The following is a 21320-nucleotide window of genomic DNA, read 5'->3' as shown; positions in this document are numbered from 1 at the left end:
TGGTCCTCCTTGTTCGCGGCGTCGTCTGTCCGTCGCGTACTGGTGGTCCTTGTTCGCGTCGTCCTGATTTCCCGGCAGTTTTTGGCTGCCGCAAAATATTCACCGTGCGGGGTGACGTCGGTGCGAATCGTGATTCCTGGGTCGTGAATGGCTGGCTGCGTGCGTCCCGACGTCAGGTCGGCGCTTTCCCGGATCGCATTGGTAGGTGTTTTTTGTTCGGTCGGGCTTTTTTACGAATCGTACGGTAATGGTGTACCCGTGCGAATCGTAATTCCTTGTTTGTAAAAATTGACGACCGGGTACGCGTCGGGCGGAGATTATGCTCCGTCCGACGGTTCGTACCCGGTTTTTGCCGGATCGTGATCGGCACCACAGTCTCTTCAGTGTGATATTACCACACAGCACAAATTTAAAACCTTGAATCCTGGTTTTGATTAAGTACATTTTGCTAAAGCAAGTACAGATGAAAAATACCACGGCATAATATGTTATTTCATTACCATTGTTGATGGAGGGGTGGGTATTATCACTTCTCATGGGTCCTGGCCCTTTACAGCAATCAACATGGTAATAATCGCTTTCCTTTAGATTAGAGTCCAAATTTGAAGCATACTGATGAATGTAACACATCTGTTGCGAGTAGGTTTGTGTAACATATTCCAAGCAGCTCATTTATTCTCTATGACAAGTAGCAATGTCAAATCTTAACTTTCTTTTGAAAAATGATGAAGTGCCCTCAATATTATGGAATACAACCACCTACAAGCTGGAGTCAAGTGTGATTCACTATTCCAAGCATGTGGTTGTTTAAAATAATGAGATTACATTGTTCAAAGTAATGTGCACCTCGTAGAAAATGTGTACGTTTGATTTTGGCATATGTTCCTAATAAGGAAATGCTGAGCTGATAGACTGTTACCGTAATTAAGAAGCCGGGTAACTCTGTCCACTTGTCAAACAGAGAACAGGTACTCCATTTGACACATAGACTGTGGCCATTCACATATTTCAACTGCAAATTAATGTTTACTAATAATACCACAAAACGAAGGTTGGCTACCAACCAGAACAAAGTCCTACTTTTTCCATCACTACGTGTGCCAATGATGTACCTTGTATGCAAAATAAAGATTAGCATGAAAGACCATCTGTATATCCTATTATTTTAAGAATTAGTTGCTTTTTACAACCATTGGCTTTATACCCTGATCATTTCCTAAACACTATATTGAAGATATTAGTGGTTTTCTATAGGGGTAGTATACTAACTTTAGATTTTGGAGTTACCTATTACAGAACTAATTTTATTTGCATTCAACATTAACAATGTATATACTCCTCTACCCCACCAGGAGGTATTGGAAAGTGTGATGTGGATAATATTACTGAAAAATGGCTAATATGTTTGTTGTTGTAGTGTATACTTATTATTTAGCACCACAGTCTTTCTAATGTGATACAATAATGCAAATCAGTAAAACAGGAATCGTTTTTTATGTTTGTGCCGTTCTACACAAAACCATTTTGTCTTCCCTGCAAAACTTTTGTTGTGGCTAAAGATATAGTCAGTATTGACAGTGATACATTTGAAGAACTTGAATGTCAATGGTATCTTAATTTGATTTATGAGATAATACAGTGCATGTCAGTATTAGTGTGGAGAATCTGTCTATATATTAAGTGGCCATTTTAATAACTATTGAGGTTAATACTTTCAGAAGAAATATCTGTCATAAATCTACAAGCAGGTATATATTCCTCTGAAGATCTTTCATTTTTTAAACCAAATCAAAGGGCTGTCCGCAGTCCACTATTGGGACACAACTGATTATATTAAACAAGATAGAGGTTGGGGAAGCACAGAGTTATGAATTACAGCAATGTCTTGAAAATGTTTGTAGTTTTTATAAGCATTTCAAGAGGCAGGCCCTCCAGGAACAGTACTTTTGCTTACAAAACAAGTAGTTTTGCTACATGAAGTATGCATTCCATACATTATCAAATATTCTGTTCTTCAAATTAAATCAAAAGAGTGCTCAATTGATGAAAATCAATAATAAAATGAACAATTTACTTAAATCACCTTCTTTACTATCAGCAATAAGAAAAAGCTTTAAAGACATTTTCACAGCTGGAAAATGTTACTCTGAAACAAGTGTAAAAACGTACTTACAAAAACAACAGCATGGCACATCTGAATATTTGAACTGTAGCAATTACCAAAATATCATGGAAGGAATTGGTATCATATTCTGATATACTGCAAGAGCCATTAAGCCTATTTCACTTGTAGTAGCTCACATATGATTTAAGGGATATTTTACCTTTTTTCTTATGTGGAGGAAACTAAGAGGAAAGTAAAACACCTGTGACCAGAACATATATTCAACATTAGAGCACGAAAATAAAAAAGACACCTTTAGTAAGGTACTTCATAGAATATCCACATTTATGGACACAACTACAGTTTTAAACTGAGGGAGTACAACCATTGGAAATGGAGAAGATATTAACGAGCTCCTCCCACTAAAATAAATGAATTGAGTTAATTTATTGAACAGTATTGTGCTGAAAGGGCTCAATCACCCAGAAAATCTAATGTGCAGGTCTGCCCTCTGCATTTCCAATCACACCTACTAAGGTTGTTGTAGTGCCTAAATGACCACATCCAGTATTGTTGGAGCATTTACTGGCATTGAGTCAAGTTGTACCTTATGTGTGCATTTTGTAAGTGCATTCCAGTTTTACCCCATCCACCTTAGAGCAGAGACCACAACTTCATAGTCAAAAAATTCATAGCAAAACTCACTCAGAGGTTACTTTCAAAGGATCTTCAAGACACCTCTATCCTCAAAATATATTCAAGATGCTTCTCTTATATCAAACTATGGGGTATGATCAATAGGCTAACAGTGATTTTCACAGGAGGCATGGCTTGTTGCTAGGAGGCTACTACAATATTTGTTGGTACATAACAGTTACATCCTCCACGCGCTATGAATTTTTTTAGTGACTCACCAAGAGTGCAGAACATAAAGACAAAGCTTACACAAATTCAGTGTTGAAGAGGGTGAGCTTCCAACTATTTCTTCCTTTATATCACCACAAACAAATCACAGTATAGAGCCTAACATATCGGGGCGTGGCTTGGCGCGCGAACAAGATGGCCGCAAGCTAGAGGAGCTCCGGCGCATCGGTGCCTGTATCCTGTGAAATATCCTGTCAGGGACCCCCATAGCGGCCGACAATGATGGCCGAGACGGCTCGCTCACCCCCCGCTGCAGCGGTCTGCTGAGCGGAGCGCGAAGTTGCTGGGTGGCGGCTCGGGATCGCCCGAGGAGGGAGACCGGCGGCTGGTGAGGGGCGCTGGAGCCCTGCGGCCGGCCACACACGCTACCGTGCGCCGCGGCTTGCCACGTGACCCCTGGGCCGTGACCGTTGGAGCGCTGGTTGTGGCGGCCTGGTGGTGCGGCGGAGCTTGGACCTCGGGAGCACACTGAGGGCATATCGGAGGTCCGCACCGGGAGCACAAGCAGTGGAGCGGCGACGTTCGGCAGGTCAGTGGAGTGGCCGAAGGTGCGGACGCAGGAGGCGGCTGATTCCCGAGTGAGGGGCCTCTTGCCTGGCCGCCGCTTGGACGGGACGCGTCCGGAGCCTGAGCGGAGGTGGGCCCTGTGATCCGGGACCCGCCGGGGCCCGGCAGCCCGGAGGAGGCAGCGGAGGGGGTGCGCCCCCCTGCAGCGGCGATCGCGTGGCTACCCCGGAGCGGAGACAGCGGACGGGGGAGGCGGCACGACCCCGGTGGGACCTGTAGCTTGGGAGCCTCGGCCCTTAAGGAGGTGGAAGGCGAGGGATCACGACGCCCGACGCTTGGCGCGCTGCGAGACGCCCACCGGCGGCGGACACTTTCTGGCTCCCCACGTTGTGGCACCTGGACTGTGACGGCGACCACTGAGCCGGGACGGGAGGCCGCCTGGAGGTAATCGGCTGCTCCTCGGCGGGTGGCGGAGTTGGGACATCGGCTGCGCTGACTGAGCCTGAGACATTGGGTGCGGGGCCTCGGACGTGCAGGGGTGGACCCGAGGGGGACTTCTGAGGCGCCTGGTGGATGGTCTCTGGGGATCGCGTTGGTCTCGGGCCCGTGGTGCGCCGAGAGGTGCGTCGCTCGCTCCGGGGGTCGCCAGGGGCCCCCGATTGGACTTGACCGGTTTTGCTTCTTTCCCCCCCCTCTCTCCTTCGCGGCCTTCTCCGGTGCGGTGCACTGGTAAGTGCGGTGGGGCCCTGACACAGCGGCTGGTTCTGAAGAGGAGGGGCCTGCTGCGGCTAGACCAGACCCATCTCCTGGCGGACTGGACTACGGGCGGATGCCCACTGCACAACAGTTGGTTATGGGCCGGCTGCGCAATGCCCAGAAAGGCGGCCGGGCCCCGGTGACAGGACTGGGCCCTGCCCCGGCGCCTGGAGACCCTGAAGCGGCCCCGCCCACTGCTCTACTGGCCGCCAAGCTGGACTCGGTACTGGCGGCTGTGGAGCGGATCGGCTCCTCGCTTTAACAGACTAGGTCATCGTTGGAAGCCCGCATCGACAAGGTCACGGTCGACTTCACGCTGCTCCACGCGGACCACCGCAAGTTGGCAGACAAGGTTGAGCAGCAGGAGCAAACTCTCCAGGGGGTGCGACCAGTTGTGTCTACTCATACAGCCGCCCTCCAGGATCTCATTGACCGCGTCCATGCATTGGAGGACCGCGCGGATGATGCAGAAGGGCGCTCTTGGTGCAACAACGTGCGCGTGGTAGGCCTGCCGGAGGGCGAGGAGGGGAGACAGCCGGAGCAATATGTGGAAGTGTGGCTACGCAACCTGATCGGATCGGAGAAACTCTCCCCGCACTTCGTGGTGGAACGTGCCCACAGGGTCCCCACACAGAGGCCCGCCCCGGGGTCCCGGCCGCGGCCCTTCCTCTTCAAACTCCTCAACTATCGGGACAGAGACGTGGTGCTCCGCGAGACCCGGGGGATGGGCGACATCACTGTTGGCGGTGGACAGGTGCATTTCTTCCCGGACTACACTGCCCTGGTGCAGCGACGCCGCAGCAACTACCTGGCGGTGAAGCGGCGCCTGCGAGAACTTGGGATGTCATATGCTCTTTTGTTCCCCTCCCGCCTGCGGGTGGCCACCACGGATGGTGTCCGCTTCTTCGACACGCCATCTGAGGTCTGGGATTGGCTGGAGGACACGGGGCGCAGTGATGGCCGGCGGCCGCGGAGTCAGGAGGCTGCCACACCGCGCGGCAGGAGATCTCGCCAAAGGCAGGGAAGGAGGCGGCGGCACGCTGAGGGGCGGGGGCTGGGGGTGGCCCCCAGCCCGGAGAAGAGCAGACTGGAGCGCCAAGATGCGCTGGCAGCGGTGGCCACTCTCGGGTCGCCGGACGGCGGGAGTGGAGACGCTGCCCAAGAGCGGGGTGGAGTGTTGTCCAGCGGCTCATCTTCCCCATCAACTGTGATCTCTGACGACCAGCTGTTGCCGCTGGTCACTCCGCAGACATCGGACCAAGTGATGTAATATGAACGAAACTTTGAGAGATCTGGGGTCGCGGCTGGAGGTGCTCCTTGGGTATGGGCCCTGCAGTCCTCAGCCGGACACTTTGTGGCTCCTGACCGTGCAGTGGGCGGAGGCATGAGCTGCGGATGGGAGCACGCTTGCTGCTGGAATCCTGGGGACTGTTGGATCAGGTGGGCTGCGGTGGTGGCTGGACTTCCGCCCCCCTTTGACAGGGCGGCTGCCCGAGCTAGGGTTCATCTGCCTTTGTGGGTGGCGTGGTGGGGCGGGGGGGGGGATCCTACACTCCCCGGGCCGGCGCTGCGCTCTGATTCTGGGGGTCCCTTCACGTCACATATACACAGGCATCCCTGCTGATGTGCACCCGCGCGGATTGAATCTCACTTGCCTGCCCCCTAGCCACAATTGGGCTTAGCTCTACTTAGCGAGCATTGTTACATGGTTTGGACGATTACCCGTAAAGGGGTTCGCCCTGTCAGTTCAGTTGGCCTGTTTGGCTCGGTTTTTCGCACGGCTTCATGGTGGTGCGTAGTTGTGTTGAGGTGTTTATGTTGCAGCTTTCTACATAGTCAGGTGAAGGCCCACTGCCCCCCGCCCCGGACGGGCGTCCCTAATCCCCTGCCACAGTATTACCCTTAGTCCTTTCCGCATGGCTGTTACAAATGTGATTACATGGAATGTCAGGGGCATGCATACACCGGCGCGGCGATACTCAGTCTATGCATACATGCAGCGACACGCGGTGGCAATCGCTCTCCTGCAGGAGACGCACATGACGGCCGGGGAACTGGGTAGGCTGCGCGCGCGCTGGAGGGGGCAGGTCTATGGCACCACGTGTTCGGCGCACGCTAGAGGCACGCTGATATGGATAAGGGCGGGTACCCCGTTTGTCTGTCTGCAGGCGCTGGTGGATCCTGGTGGGAGGTACACCTTAGTTCATGGGAAACTAGATGGCCAGCAGGTGCTACTGGGGTCTCTTTATGCGCCGAATGTGGAGCAGCCATCTTACCTGGCCAGCCTGTCGTCGGTCCTGGAACCGTTTGTCGGCCTCCCCTGGTTTTTGGGGGGGGACTTTAATTCCGTGCTGGATGTGCACATGGACCGGTCCTTTCCGCCCCTGCGGGGCACGCAGGTGGGATCGAACGCCAGGGCCCTCGCCGCATGGCTGTCTCACTGGACGCTCACCGACCTGTGGCGGAATGCCCATCCGGGCTACCGAGTGTACTCTTACTACTCCGCGGTCCACGGCCTCCATGTTCGGTTGGATAGGGTGGTGGGCACCCATTCGGTGCTTCCGTGGGTGACCCGGGCGGAATACATGGGAAGGACGCACTCTGACCACAATCCACTTATTCTGGGGCTTCGCTGGAGGCCCGATAGGCCCCCGGTGCCGACGTGGCCTCTTCAGACAGCGGCGCTGGAGGACCCGGAATTTCGGGCCTCCCTGGGCACTGCAATCGAGCAGTATTTCGATCTCAATGAGGGCTCCACGGATAGTGAGCTGCTAGAGTGGGACGCGCATAAGGTGTACATCAGGGGCCACTGCATAGGTGCGACCTGGAATATTCGGAAGCAGTTGGCGGGGGCTCTCGCCTCCTTGGAATCTCGCCTCCTCTCATGGGAGGTGCGTGGTGAGGGGGGGGGGCTCAGACGCGAACCACCTATCTGACCTCCGGGCGCAACATGCCGATCTCCTTGAGCGGCTCCGCTGCCTTAATTATGCGGCGCACTCGGCCCAAGTACACGCTACGTCAGACAGGGCAGGGAGGCTTCTGGCCTGGCTCATCCGGCAGGATGCGACCCGTACCCCCGTGGGTGCGATCACGGGGCCGGACGGAGTGCTGGTTCACACGCAGTGGGAAATCCACCGGGCGTTCACGGCGCATTACACCTCTCTGTACCGGTCAACGGGCAGGAGGAATGCGTGTGATCTGGATGAGTTCCTGGAAGCGGTGGAATTACCGGTGGTCCCGGAGGAGTACCATGAGAGCCTGGAATGCCCCCCCACGATGGAGGAGATAGGGGACGCTATTTCCTCTTTAGCCTCAGGGAAAGCGCCGGGACCGGACGGACTCCCGGCGGAATACTACAAAACTCACCGTGAGTCCCTTATCCCTAAGCTTCATAGTCTCTACTTGGCCGCCCTAGAGGAAGGCACATTGCCAGCGTCGCTGAAGGAGGCTTATCTGATCTCCCTGCTTAAGCCGGGGCGAGACGCCACGCAGCTGGGGTCCTATCGCCCGCTCGCCCTACTCAACACGGACTATAAAATATTGGCGGAGGTGCTGGCGGAGAGACTGACGCCGGTGGTGCCTGCGCTGGTGCACAGCGACCAAAATGGTTTCGTGCCCAAGCGCAGCACTTCGCTTAATTTGCTGCGGTTTTTTAGGGTAATGGGGGAGAGCACCCGACCATGGCCCAGGGCGGGCTGTTTGGTCCTGGACCTCGAGAAAGCCTTTGATTGCTTGGAATGGGGATACCTGGTGTCGGCACTGTCGCGGTTCGGATTGGGGCTGGGCTTCCTGCAACTTGCGGCTCTGCTGTACAAAGGGCCCACGGTGCGGGTGCGCACGGGCCCATATGTCTCGGATCCCATCGTCATTGTCCGGGGCACTAGGCAGGGGTGTCCGTTGTCGCCCCTCCTGTTTGCGCTTGCAATGGAGCCGTTGGCGGCGACGCTCCGTGGGGAACTTGCGAATGGCATCCCCCTGGGGGACGCAACCCACCAGGTATCCCTTTATGCGGATGACCTCCTCGTATATGTCAGGGATGTATCTTCCATCCCTGAGGGGCTGGATCGCATCCTACACACCTTTGAGCGGCTCTCAGGCCTCCGAGTGAACGCGGCCAAATCCTGTCTGTACGCCTTTGGGGGCGACGTCCAGGACCCCGGCTACTGCCTTGGAGGAGTGCGGGTACAGTGGCAGCCGGACACCTTTCGCTATCTGGGTGTCCAGATCTATCGCCGCCCGGCGGACCTAGTGGAGGGTAACCTAGGACGCGTGATGACCGCGATCCGGACCCAGATGGCGTTTTGGGGCACGCTTACCCTTTCAGTGACTGGCCGAATAGCGCTCGTCAAGATGGTGGTGCTGCCCCGTCTGCTGTATTATTTTGCCAACTTGTCGGTGTACCTACCGGTGTCCTTCTTTGCGCCCCTCACGCGCTCCCTCCGCGACTTCATATGGGGAACGGCGCGCCACAGAGTTGCGCTGCCGAAATTGTGCCTTCCCGTGGGTGGGGGCGGGCTTGGGATGCCCTGCCTGGAGCATTACTATCTGGCTGCACAGCTGCAGTGGGTGGCTCGCTGGCTGGCTGACAGGTGTCGAGAGGATACGGCGACAGCGGAGAATCCGCCGCTGTCATTGACCGAGCTCCTCAGGATTTTTCATCCGACGACGGGAGCGCTGAAGCCTGAACCGTTGCTGTTAGTGGTGGCTTGTAAAAGCTACCGAAGAAGCCTCCGGCTGACGAGGGCCACGCTCCCATACGCCCCGGCCATCCCACTGGAGGGTTCCCCTTGTGGGCGAGACACGTTGGGAGCTGCAGAGTTGCGGGATTGGCATGCGGTTGATATCCACACCATGGAGGACCTATACCATGAAGGGGGCCTCTTGCCGTTTGCGACCCTTGCAGAAGAGACGGGGCTGGCGCAGGGCCAGTTTCTCCGTCACCGGGCCCTGATAGAGACTCTGGTGGGTCACTGGGGGGACCTGCAGGTGGAACCGGAGCAGCATTTAGTGCTGCAGTATCTCCATGTCATGGGCCGAGGAGGACACCTGATCAAGTGGTTCGCTGGGGCCTTGCGGATTCATGCGGCGCCGAGTCTGGGGACACTGCGCGGGAAGTGGGAGGGGGACCTTGCCCGCCCTATGGTAGACAGGGAATGGGAGGGAGCGCTGAGGGGGCCAAGGAGGGTGCCCCGAAATATGAGATTCCGTCAAATACAGTTCTTTGTCCTACACAGGGCCTACCTCACACCGGGCGCCATCAATAAGTATTTTTGCAGAACGGATGCGTGCTGCCCCCGTTGTGCGACGCTTGGCGCCGACCTGATCCACATGCTGTGGGGCTCCCCCACACTGCAGATATACTGGCAAGCGATACATGTGGAACTCCGCAGGTGTACGGGCCGGGAGATTCCATCTGAGTGGCCCACATACCTGCTGCATCTCTTTCCCCGACCGCCACCGGCTAAGGTGGCCTGTCGTTTCCTTGATCTGGGGATAATAGTGGCTAAGCGGCTCATCACCAAGCGCTGGAAGGCGGATACCGCACCGCATGTGCGAGCGTGGCGTTGCTCTTTTATGGTGTGGGCAAAGGCAGAAGAGGTGGCGCTTCGGCGGGAGGAGACACTGGGCCTTAGGGCGACGCCCGTCGCCGCCCAGTGGGGGGAAATGAGGCAGCTCTTGTCGCAATCGGAGGAGGTGGCCCCGGGGGAGGGCACTGCTGCGCTGTAGGAGCCGCATCAGGCGATGGGGCACTGTTCCCCTGATAGAGACTCCGCGCTGGTGGGGGCGACTGGCTGGCTGGCGAAGATAGTGCAAGCCGCAGATTGGATATCAGCGCCTGACTTCCCTTTTTGAGTGGTGGGGGCCAGGGAGGGTGGAGCCTGCTGGGAGAGGGGTCAGCGGAGTGGGGGCCGACTACACTAGAAGACGCAAGCTGCTGTTGTACATTGTTTTAGTTGTTAGATTGTTGGAAGGACAGCTGCCCAGCTACAGAATGGGGAGTATAGTACTGTTTGTATAATTATCCAGGGAAGCACTGAGAATAGCACACAATTGGCATCGACGCTGGTGAGCGGATGCTCTCCACTAGGGCTGGGGCCATAACGATACGAATGGAGATGGATTTACTTATGACCTAACAGGTTATATTTTGGGACACAACCGGTTACAGTACACCTAATGTAACGCACCATGCTTGTATCAGTTATACATTGACGCCTGACTACAAGATTTATGTAACAATGCTATTTGATGAAGTCTGATGTATTGTGTGGTTTTACCTGCAACGAAAACTCTAATAAACAGATTCCTAAATAAAAAATAGAGCCTAACATATCTATTGTCAAGTTATCTGTGGTCTACTAGAACACAATGTCTACATACCTCCCCAAAAGGGAATTTGAAAAGCTGCAATAATTACAATAACCACAAAAACAACTAGATTGAGATCTAGTGTGGAGGGACAAGACCACATGAAACCAACCTTACAAGTGCCATCCATGACAGAAGGGCATATGCAAACATTTTCAGGATTAGATATTGCCTGCAAATGTTTTCTGAAATCTGACTGAGAGTTTTCAGTAACGTGTGGTATTACTTCTGGACCACTCTAAGAATGCCCACAAACCTCCCCCTAAATGTCCCACAGACTAATTTATTTAAATTAGAAGAATTTACATCTTATCAAATTTATTTCATAGTTATGTGATTGAGCTACAGGATCTTTCCTTGAAAATACATTTATTGAAGTGTGTTACTGAATTTAGATGCGCAAATTCCTTTCTGAATTGGGGTCTTAATAAACAACATGATGAAAAATAAGCAGCATAACAAATGTACCCACATGTATAATCCCCCCTCCCCGTTTCTTTGCCAAGCAGTATTTTTAAAGTAGCATATTAAATAGTACACGTAGTAAATAAAAGATATTCAATCAAAAGGACATGTTATCCTTCATTATTTGCTATATTATCTATTGGCCATTGTACTATATGAGACTGTTGGGTTGTAAAGCAATTGCACTTGTTCAAACATCATTAATATCTAATGTTAGTTCTACTCTGCTTTTAGCAGGCATTCTGCTTGACAGCCTTCGAGCCAATAATAGTCTGATGTTCACATGGCAGGGGATAGAATACCAAGGGTGCTTTGTGCAGGTAGGATTGTATGTCAGCAATGCTTAAGTGATACGATAAGCTTACCATCGCCATCTCCTTTGTGACTGGTCGACCACCCTGGTTTGAAGGGATGATCAGTGAAATGGGAATTGAATACGGGGTGTTGGATGGAAACGGCCCATGTTTCATTGAAACGTGAGGCGTGGCGGCGCCAGCCCCCTCTTCGCTTTCATCATCTGATGTGTGGCCATCCTGGTACTTCTATGGGAAAGAAGCAAAAGAATGGGTATAGTCATTATGCATGCCACAGGTAAAACATTACACTCTGCAACAAGAGAGTGTGTGCCATTCACCGCTAGCTACTTATCTACAAAGTGTTTCAATTATGTTGCACCAATTTTGCAAATTTAAGAATCAAACTTTAATATCCAACATTTTCAAAAACTGGTACATAAAACAAGCAATTTACATATTTATATTTCCTTTCAGTTAGATAGATGCCTTTTGATACTTTTAAAGTGACTCTGCGCTCACATTTCTTGCAAACCAATTGTTTTTTTCCTTTCTACGGACTCTACTCTGTAATTAGATTGTAGACAAAAGACGCCCTTTTTTTATCAATGAGAATACAGGTACGCATCCACAATATTTAATGGGAACCCGATCAGCTGCAAAACTGAAACTTGCCATTCACAAAAAATGGTTTAAGAGAAGTTATAAAAAATTTAATTGGTTCTATTGCATTCCTATTAAAAAAAAAAACAGTTGTCTACTCACCGTTTGGCGCTTGTTGACTTCTTCGTGCAGTATTTCAATGTAATTCAACTTTAAATCATCTCTCCTCGGATGCACCTTTGAGCTGATGTCCATAGCAACTAGTCTGAGTAATTATAGAAGCCCAAAGGAAAGTGACACTCACTGCTGAAACTGGGAACGAGCACTGTCCCCCCGCAGGACCTCTCTCAGAGAGTACCTGCCGACGCGCTCAACCCCTCTCAGGTGCAGCGGGCTCATGACAAGACGTTGCATCCTGTGACATCTTGCCACAGTTTCCCCATGTCAATTAGCTTCTTTTAAAAATCAAATCCTGTTGGCCACAAAACAGCAGTCAGGGGACCTGTCTACCTACGTCTTTTAGGAACCCTATGAAGACATACATATTCTCACTTATTAACAGGATGAAAATAAGTGCATGAAGCATAAATCTTCACAGTAAGTACTTTCATCCTTGAATCAAAACCTATTAAGTCTGCAAGATGCACGTGGTTTTGTTTTTTAGGGCCAACCACATTTTACAATATTAACATGATTGACATTAAACATTTAAAAGGTAATTCGCTGCCCTAAATGTTTTGTTTCATTGCATTTTCAACGGAGTGTTAAGTTGCATAGAATCCGGTACACACCATCAGGGACAAGCACACAAGTCACACATTCACTTTTGGCATACCTGATGACTTCTTTTATTGATGTCCAATCTGAAAATATATGAAACAATGTCATTTAGGAGTCACATTAATGAGGAATGAGCTAGCTACAGCAAGCGGGTGTTTAATTAAAACAAACGCATAAAACTAATTAGAAAACGAAATTGCACATTCTTAAATATTTAGTATCTTTTAATTATTTCGGCAGGGCGATATATTTCTAGTAACAGAGCCCTGCATCCAATTTACTGTACATAGCCAGACAGACCATTCGCTTCCTTAAATAGATGGATGGAACAAGTGTAATTAACATCTTACCCGTGGCAGCTAAAGATTTCTCTCCATTTGTCAAGATCTGAAATTTTGCTCTCTATGTCTTCCAGTTCCATTTGTTGAAGGCTGCGCTCCTCATTGGAGGTTTCTCTGTCCATTTACTGTTTCATCAAAATGAAAAAGGAAATCATTTAAGATCAGAGCAAGAGGCTCTTCCACAGACAGCTACAGTATGTGAGGCACCCCGGTCCCTTCAAACAACCGCAACAACTTCTTTCCCTCATATGTTATCCCCGCTGTGTGCTCACACTGTCTTGATCGTGATTAAAGTTTCATTAGAGGTGGCTGTACTTTTGTCTTTTGCTCGTCTTTGTCTATATGATGCAACATAAATATTTAATACGAGGCAGAGATTTATATAAATAAGTCTGCAATTACATATCTGTTTCAGTTAAATAATTGAAATGATGCAGCTCGGATATATAGTCAGTTCAGTAATGTGGAAATGCAGCCAGGGGCAATAATACCCCGATGAAAGTCTGACAGGAAGTGTAATTGTCTACCATTGTTCAGACTATGTGATACATTAGGACAAAATGACACAGTTCAGCATGATTGTGAGGGCCTACAGTGCCAAGTAATGTTTTCCAAGAAACCAGGCAGCACTTGGGCTTTAGAAGAGAGGGAAAATAAATCATGCGTTACACACGGGCTTTCTATTTTATTGGTTCATTATTTAAATGACTTAAGTAAAAGAATTAAACATTAAGACGATATTACAGTGTGAGTAATCGATCTGCTAGAAGTTACAAATGCAGGATTACTTTAGATAGCAAAACAATTGTTCAACCATCGAATTATCCTACAGAACATTTCTGTAGCATTCGGAAAGTAGCATCCAATCACAAGGAGGGTTCAAACAGTTCATCGTCTAAAGGCCATGTAAAAGCATGCATGCCCTAAATTCTTTGGCAGGGTAGGGTTAAGAAAGTGCGGTGTAGGCCAGGAATACCGAATCCCAAGGATTGATTGCTCAGAATATTGTTACAACACCTTTGAGGGACAATGTATTGAAAAGTAAGTTTCTATACATTTTATATACCTAACTTCTCATTTAGATAGCGTGGTGATATATACATCTTCAAGGTAAGTACATGTGGAGTTGAGAATAGTCAATCCTTTCCTCACTCTATTAACTTAACTTTCAATATTTTGCCGCCCAATATTGTTGTAACAATATTCTTTTGTATTGTTATTTGGGATTCAATATTCCCAGCTGCAATCAGAAAGAGGCTATGATTTGAAACCCATTCTTTACTTGAACCTCTACAGCACGATTGCCAAACAATCGGCTAAAAAGCTGGCCTAACCCCTTTAGCACTTGTGTCGGCCAATGGACGACACTGCACTCCCTTCCTAGTGTGCCTGTCGGCCCTTGGCTGACACTGGGAAGGTAAATAAAGGATCCTCTGGTCACCAGAGGAATTCCTTTATTATCTTTAAAGTCAGACTGCTTGAGAAGAGCTTCCTGAGCAGCCTGAGTCTTTTTTAATGTAGGCACGCTGACGTCATTACACTAAAGTAAAACAAGTCAATAGGCTAATTTTACTTTTATTGCGTCAGTGCTTTGGAGGTATATCTCTGCCCCTGACCATTGATTTGGGTGGGAGAGGCATCGTTGGAAAGGGTATCGTTTCTAATGATATCTCTGTTCAGTGGATCCCTGCTTGGGGATCATCATAGGAGGGTGGTCCCCAAGAACCACCCACTAGAAACCAGGGATATTGGGGGAACAGCCCATTGGGCAAAGACTTTGTGCTCTTCCGACCCCCATATTAGAACAGTCGTTCTGCCCCTTGAGGGGCGGTTGGGGAAATGATTCCCCCGATCTGCATCGAATCTGCCAATTTATTACAATATAGGGGTGGTGGCTTCCCACCATGGGCATTGCAATGCCCCCACCGCCCCAAGAAGAGAGATAGCCTATTGGGCAAAAGGGGTAATTACCTTGGATCTGCCTCCTGGGGGCAGAAAGGCTAATAGGCACCAGGGTTTATTTTTATAATAAGTATAGGGGTGAAGGCTGCTCACTATAGGCATGATCATGTCTCTACCCCTGCAAAAACAACTGTGATAGTCTTTCTGCTTTACCCCAATCTGCCCCCTTGGGAGGGCAGAAAGCCCACTAGAGTCCAGGGAATGTTTTTCTTCAAAGAATTGTAGGGGTGGGGGGTGGCAGGTGGGGGTAATTACCCTAATCTGCACCCCAGGGGGCTGAAAGCCCACTAGACACCAGGGTCTATTTTTAAAATAAATATTGGGGTGGGGGCTGCCCACTATGGGCAATGCCATTCTCCTACCCCCAAAAAACGACAGTGGCAGGCTTTCTACCCCCATAGGGCAGATGGTGGTGTTTACCTTCAATCTAATTCGGAGGGGACAGTGAGCTCAGTAGACACCAGGGACTACATTTATGCAGTATTTTTTTGAGGGAGAGTGGCCTCCCTGGGCAAGGGCCCATCCTTTGCCCCACCTTGCAGCCCATTAGAATGTCTGCCCCCTTGGGGGTCTGGATAGTGGTGTTCTCCCCCAATCTGCCCCCGGGAGGTGGAATCCCCACAAAAAAAATGGCATTTCATAAAGAATCCAAACCAAACAAAAGGAGGGTGGGGCCTACCCTAGCAGCGAGCGATACATCCTCTCCAAAATGGGCAATAGTGTCTTTCGCCCCCCATAGGGGCAGGTAGGAGGTAGGAGTTTGTCCCAATTGGGGAGATTGCCTGAAATATGCCCAAGAAGGGTAGAACGTCCACCTGACTTTAGTGATTTTGCTTTTGTGGCAAAAGAACGTAGTTCAGGTGTTGTACTCTGGTATCGGCCACTCTCCAACCCCCAAAAAACAATAAACTCGTCTTCACACCCCACCCCTCCCCAGGGCAGACAGGAGGTTTTCCCAAATCTGTCCCTGGGGGCAAAAAACACACGTTATGGCAGGAATATATATTTTTTAAATAAAATAATAAAGTACTACACAGCTAGCCTTGGCTGTGGTGGTCCGAAAAAACACACAAATTTCAAATGTCAGCATCCGGACTGCTCACAGAACTTCATTTCCAATAATTACTTTGGGCTTGTGGTAACTGTAGTGATGAAATTCCTCTACCATGCCCCCCACGCAGCCCGTGAGAATTATGGCATTTTAATACCCAGCCTTTCCAACATCAAACCATGATAGGGGCAGCAGGAACAGGATGCCATTAGTTGCATGGGCGGCATGACACCCTTGATAAAAGGACTAAAATATTCGGGGCATGTTATTCTGTGTTTTACCGCACCGTGAGTAAATTCTTCTTTTGATTCTTACTCGCTTTTTTAAACAGATTTTATTGATTACAAACCCATGGCAAGTTACAAATTAGGCATTATGCAATCAGTCAATAGTACATATGGGATTTCAACCTTCCCAAGGATTGTGTTGGTTTATTTTAGGTCCAGCAAGGTATAAGGAGGCGTTAATCCTTTTGTGAATGCATATCTTATACAACAGGATGTAGGTACATAAGAAGGTATCCGTCCGTCTACAGCCAAGTTAATTTCTCCTACAGTACACATTGCAATGGCAACTGAAACAATCTAATTAACCCCCCTCCTGTTCCCTCCCTCCTTCCTCTAGGCATGCCGTGACTGAGGTTAATGTTCCCATATGAGATGCAACATTCTAATAGTGTGGGGTAGTAACCTATTTTGTTTCCCTTACGCTAGTCTTGCCAACTTCCTCCCGGTGCCATATGCTGTGGGCAAACCGCTTGGCAGTAGGACGGAGTGCGCCACAGGAAGTAGTTAAGTGACTTACAACATCAGGGAGTATCCAGCACCTCCTCACATGAAGGGGTGTCAGGATGCTTCAAAAGTGTCACCAGAGCCTCCTATGCCCTGGCAGCTTCCAAGAACCCTCAACCCCTTCGGGATTCTCTCAGTCATACAGAACCTTCATAATCCACCCATCGTATGACCTCTCTCCTCCATCCTTCTGTGGATGGCCTCCCCTAGGACTTCCAGTGTCTGACAATCTCTCTCTTGGCCAATAAGGGTGCCAAATCTTGACATTTACTAGTTACTTTAGTTTTGTAAATGTGTGGAAACCAATGTAATAAACAATGGCCTGGTGTACAGTGCACCTCTATTTTAGTCACCTCAACTAATGTGCCTTTCACCGTCCCCCAAAAGCTACCCAATTATTGACAACTGCAAAACATATGCACGATATCGGATCCTACCTCTCCAAAGTGGAAGCCAGTGGCTGTTTCTATCAGAAAGTATCTATTTATTTGCGCCGGTGTAAGGTTTGCTATTTGGAGTACATAAAAATGTATTCTTTGAAACCAGGCATACCTAAATACTCTAGGGAAGCGCTCGACTAATCCATCCCAGAGGTTCTCTTTGAAAGTTACCCCTAGATCTTTCTCCCAGCACAATCATAGATTATTAAGTGTGGGTAATGCCTCGCTCCAGAACTGACCTTATATGCAGGTGACTGCTTTGTATGTCCCATAGGAGGTTACTACATATTAAAACCCGCCTGATAATGGTGGTTTAGAGAAACTCCTCACCCAGTGTTTGAGTATCGCTGCATTGAGGGACGCATGTAACAAGAAATGCCCCCGTAGTAAATCATAACGTTCCCAGAAGTCTTAAAATGGTAATAGGGAGCCGTCATTGTATAGCATACAGATAGTGGAAGCTCCAGCTAACAACCATGCCCTTAAATCACGCCAGTCTCCCCCATGGGGCAGTTCCATGCAAAATTCAATTGAGATGTCTGGGGCATATGGATGTCTAATTCTCGACTTCTATAAGATTCTAACCCAACTCTTATGAAATACTCTTAATTCAGGGCTGTCCCCTCCTCCCGAGGTGGGCAGATGCAACGCTATGCGGGACAATAAACATAGGATTGGTACAGAGGAGTCCAGGTGGTCCATCCAAGCCACCCGCTGGCTTAGGTCTCAGAAAGGTGGTCAATGCCACTGTGCATCTGCCAGTTCCCCAAATAAAGATCATTACTAGTGATTGCAAACTGCAGAATATCCCTGCCGGAATCCAGACCAGGATCAGCACGAATAGATACAACAACCACGGCAGGGTTACAAATTTCAACAGGGCTACCTTACTCATTACCAAGAGGGGGATGGTTGCCCAGAATTCCAAGCTTGATTTCACTCCCTGGATGGCTTTCCCAATATTGTCTTCCAATAAGTCTGGTGGTTCGTGGTAGATGTTGACCCCCAAATACGGGAGGCACCCATTTTCCCATATTACTTCATCCACTAAGGCTGGTCTCTCTCTGCTCGCTTTAGTAGGAAAGAGACAAGATTTTTTCCAATTAACTAAGAGGCCCGATACCCGCCTAAGATGCGCAAGAAGTTCTCTTGCTCTATCAAAGACTTGCCTCACATTCTTGAGGAAAAGTAAGAGGTTGTCAGAATATTACGCAATGTGGTGATGTCTAACGAGCACCTCTAGGCCCTGGTAGGGAATCCATGTTCTGGCAACGACAGCCAGGGTCTCCATAGCTGGGGGCAAATAAAAAGGGAGATAAGGGGCAACCCTGTCAAGCCCTCTGCCCACTTTGTAGTTGTCAGATATCATTCCCCCAGTCCAGGCTCTAACCCTGGATTCTGTGTACAGTAAGGCCATGCAACTAACAAAGTCCAAGCCCAGTCCAAATCGCTGCATCACCCGGAAGAGATACAGCCATTCCAGGCTGTTAAAGTCCTTTTCTATATCCACTGCGAAGATGGCGGCCTCTTCTTTGCAGTAGAAATCCGCTTCTAATACTCACAGCAAACTCCTAATCTTCATTGCCATACTACGACTTGGTATTAACCCTGCTTGATCCTGATGAATAAGGTTTGTCATGTGTGCGAGAAGTCACATGGCTAAACTTTTTACTTAGAATCTTATAATCAATATTGAGCATTGATAGTGGTCTATAGGCAGTTTTATCAAAGGCCGGCTTTCCTGTTTTTAATAACGGGATAACCAGGGCTTACCATGTGGCTCCAGGCAGCCGCACAATTTGCTTTGCCAGGTTATAAAGTTCTGCCAGATGGGGTCAAAGCACTTCGACGTACATAGAAAAAAACTCAACTAGTAGGTCATCAGTTCCAAGCATTTTATTCCTGGATTTATTAGCGACCCTTACTTCATAGATCTCTATATCCCTACCCAGTGACTCTGCTTTCTCCTCGGTTATGTTTGGGAATCTCATGGGCCCATAAAATTAGTCAATATCTGCATCTGTGCTAATCACCCTGCTCTGATATAACTCGGCATAGTAATCATGGAACGCTTTAATAATATCCTGCTGTCGGAAGAGTGCTGTGTTGTGGTCGTCCCTAATTTCCAGAATAATCGACCTCCTCCTAGTGGGATTAGTCAACCATGCCAAAAGCACCCCAGATCTTTCTCTCTCTGGATGCACATGAATCATATAATTCTTGTAATCAAAGCAGCACAATCTTCCTACATGCTCTGCCACCTTTTCTTTAGCTGCTAGTAGCCCCTCCTGTAATTCCTGATGCTCTGTTCTAGCTTTCTCAATCTCTCTTAGCTTTTGTTCTGCATCCAGAGTCTCCCCCAGTAGGGTCCCTCAGATTCCCGCTGCCTCAGAGATACATCTACCACTAATCACTACTTTGAATGTGTCCCATACCACCAGGGGGCTCGAGAATGTCCCTTTGTTCTCTACAAAGTATTGCTCTATGGTAGTTCATATTGTTGATTGAAATACTGGGCCTTTAGGGATTCCGGCTTTAGTCGAAAGTGGGGATACATGGCCTAGCTGGTGTCCAAGGAAATCCTTGCAGTAGAGGGTTATGATCCAAAATCATTCTAGCTACATTCTTGCTAGTCATAATGTGTTTATGACATCAGGTGTGCAGAGGATGGCATCTAATCGTACGTGTAACTCATCTAAATGTGAGAAAAATTAGTTGTCCCTTTTCTTTGGGTTTAATGTTCTCCAAGAGTCTAGCAGTCCCCATTGAAGTTGCCAATCTTTAAGCGCCTCAGCAGTTCTGACAATAGGGGACTCCCGGGAGGGTGGGTGAGAGCGATCCAACACAATGCCTGCCACATAATTATAATCCCCCCCAAGATTACCGACCCTACTAGAAATCAATCAGGGGCTTTAGAGCGCACTACTCACCCATGAGGGTCTCAAGGCACTGGGGGGTGGGGGGTTGTGAGCAGCTTCATTGGTCATTCGAAGAGCCAGGTCTTGAGGTCCTTTCTGAACTGATGCAGAGTGAGGCTTTGTTGGATGTGAGGGAGGAGTTTGTTCCAGGTCTTCGCTGAGAGATAGGAGAAGGATCTGCCACCTGCTCTGGCCCTATGGATGTGAGGGACCGTGTCTAGGGCAAGGTCAACAGAGAGGAGGTTTCTCCTGGGGGCGTCGAAGTAGATTTGTGTGTGAGCAGTTTGAGGATTATTCTTCTTTCAATGGGGAGCCAGTAGAGGTTGTGGAGGTGTTGGGTGATGTGGTCATGTCGAGGATAAATCTTGCTGTGGAATTCTGGACAGTCTGGAGTTTGCGGAGGAGTTTTTTGTTGATTCCGTCATAGAGAGCATTTCCGTAGTCCAGTCAGCTGGTGATGAGTGCATGGGTGATGGTCTTCCTAGAGTCGGGGGATCCATTTGAAGGACTTGCAAAGTATGTGGAGGTTGTTGAAGCATGTGGAGGACACAGCGTTGATCTGGCGGTTCATGGTGAGTGAAGAGTCAAGTATGATGCTGAGGTTGCATGCATGGTCCGTTGGGGTGGGTGGGTTTCTGAGGGCGTGAGGCCACCAGGTGTTGTCCCATGTGGAGGGGGTGGAGCCGAGGATGGTCTTCTGTTTTCTCTGAGTTGAGCTTCAGGCTGCTGTTTCTCATCCAGGTTGCGATGTCTTTCATCCCTTCTTGGATATTGCACCTGGTGATGTTGGATTCCTTCTTCAGGGAGAGGATGAGCTGGGTGTCTCAGCATATTGGACTATGTTGAGTCCATGGTTTCTGATGATGGATGCGAGGGGGGCCATGTAGATGCTGAAGATTGTGGGGCTGAGGGAGGATCCTTGGGGCACTCCGCATCTGATCTCTGTTGGTTCGGAGAGGAAGAGCAGGAGTCTTATTCTTTGTGGTCTGCCTGAGAGAAAAGATCAAATCCAGTAT

General features: G+C 49.3%; 1 protein-coding gene across 2 annotated transcripts in view; it reads right to left on the bottom strand.

The window, feature by feature from the left end:
• MINDY4B (MINDY family member 4B) overlaps positions 1 to 21320 on the bottom strand; it is a 312806-nt gene that overhangs the window by 187840 nt on the left and 103646 nt on the right. For both annotated transcript variants that reach the window (XM_085633533.1, XM_085633534.1), the window contains exons 2-4: positions 13152 to 13267; positions 12857 to 12884; positions 11491 to 11667 (exon numbers count right to left, since the gene is read on the bottom strand). In XM_085633533.1, the coding sequence (XP_085489659.1) occupies positions 11491 to 11667; positions 12857 to 12884; positions 13152 to 13264 (318 nt within the window). In that variant the 5' untranslated portion in view covers positions 13265 to 13267. The remainder of the gene's footprint in view (positions 1 to 11490; positions 11668 to 12856; positions 12885 to 13151; positions 13268 to 21320) is intronic.

This window comes from Triturus cristatus, chromosome 11, assembly GCF_964204655.1.
Source record: "Triturus cristatus chromosome 11, aTriCri1.1, whole genome shotgun sequence".
NCBI lineage: Eukaryota > Metazoa > Chordata > Amphibia > Caudata > Salamandridae > Triturus > Triturus cristatus.
This window is presented reverse-complemented; position numbering and strand designations above follow the sequence as displayed.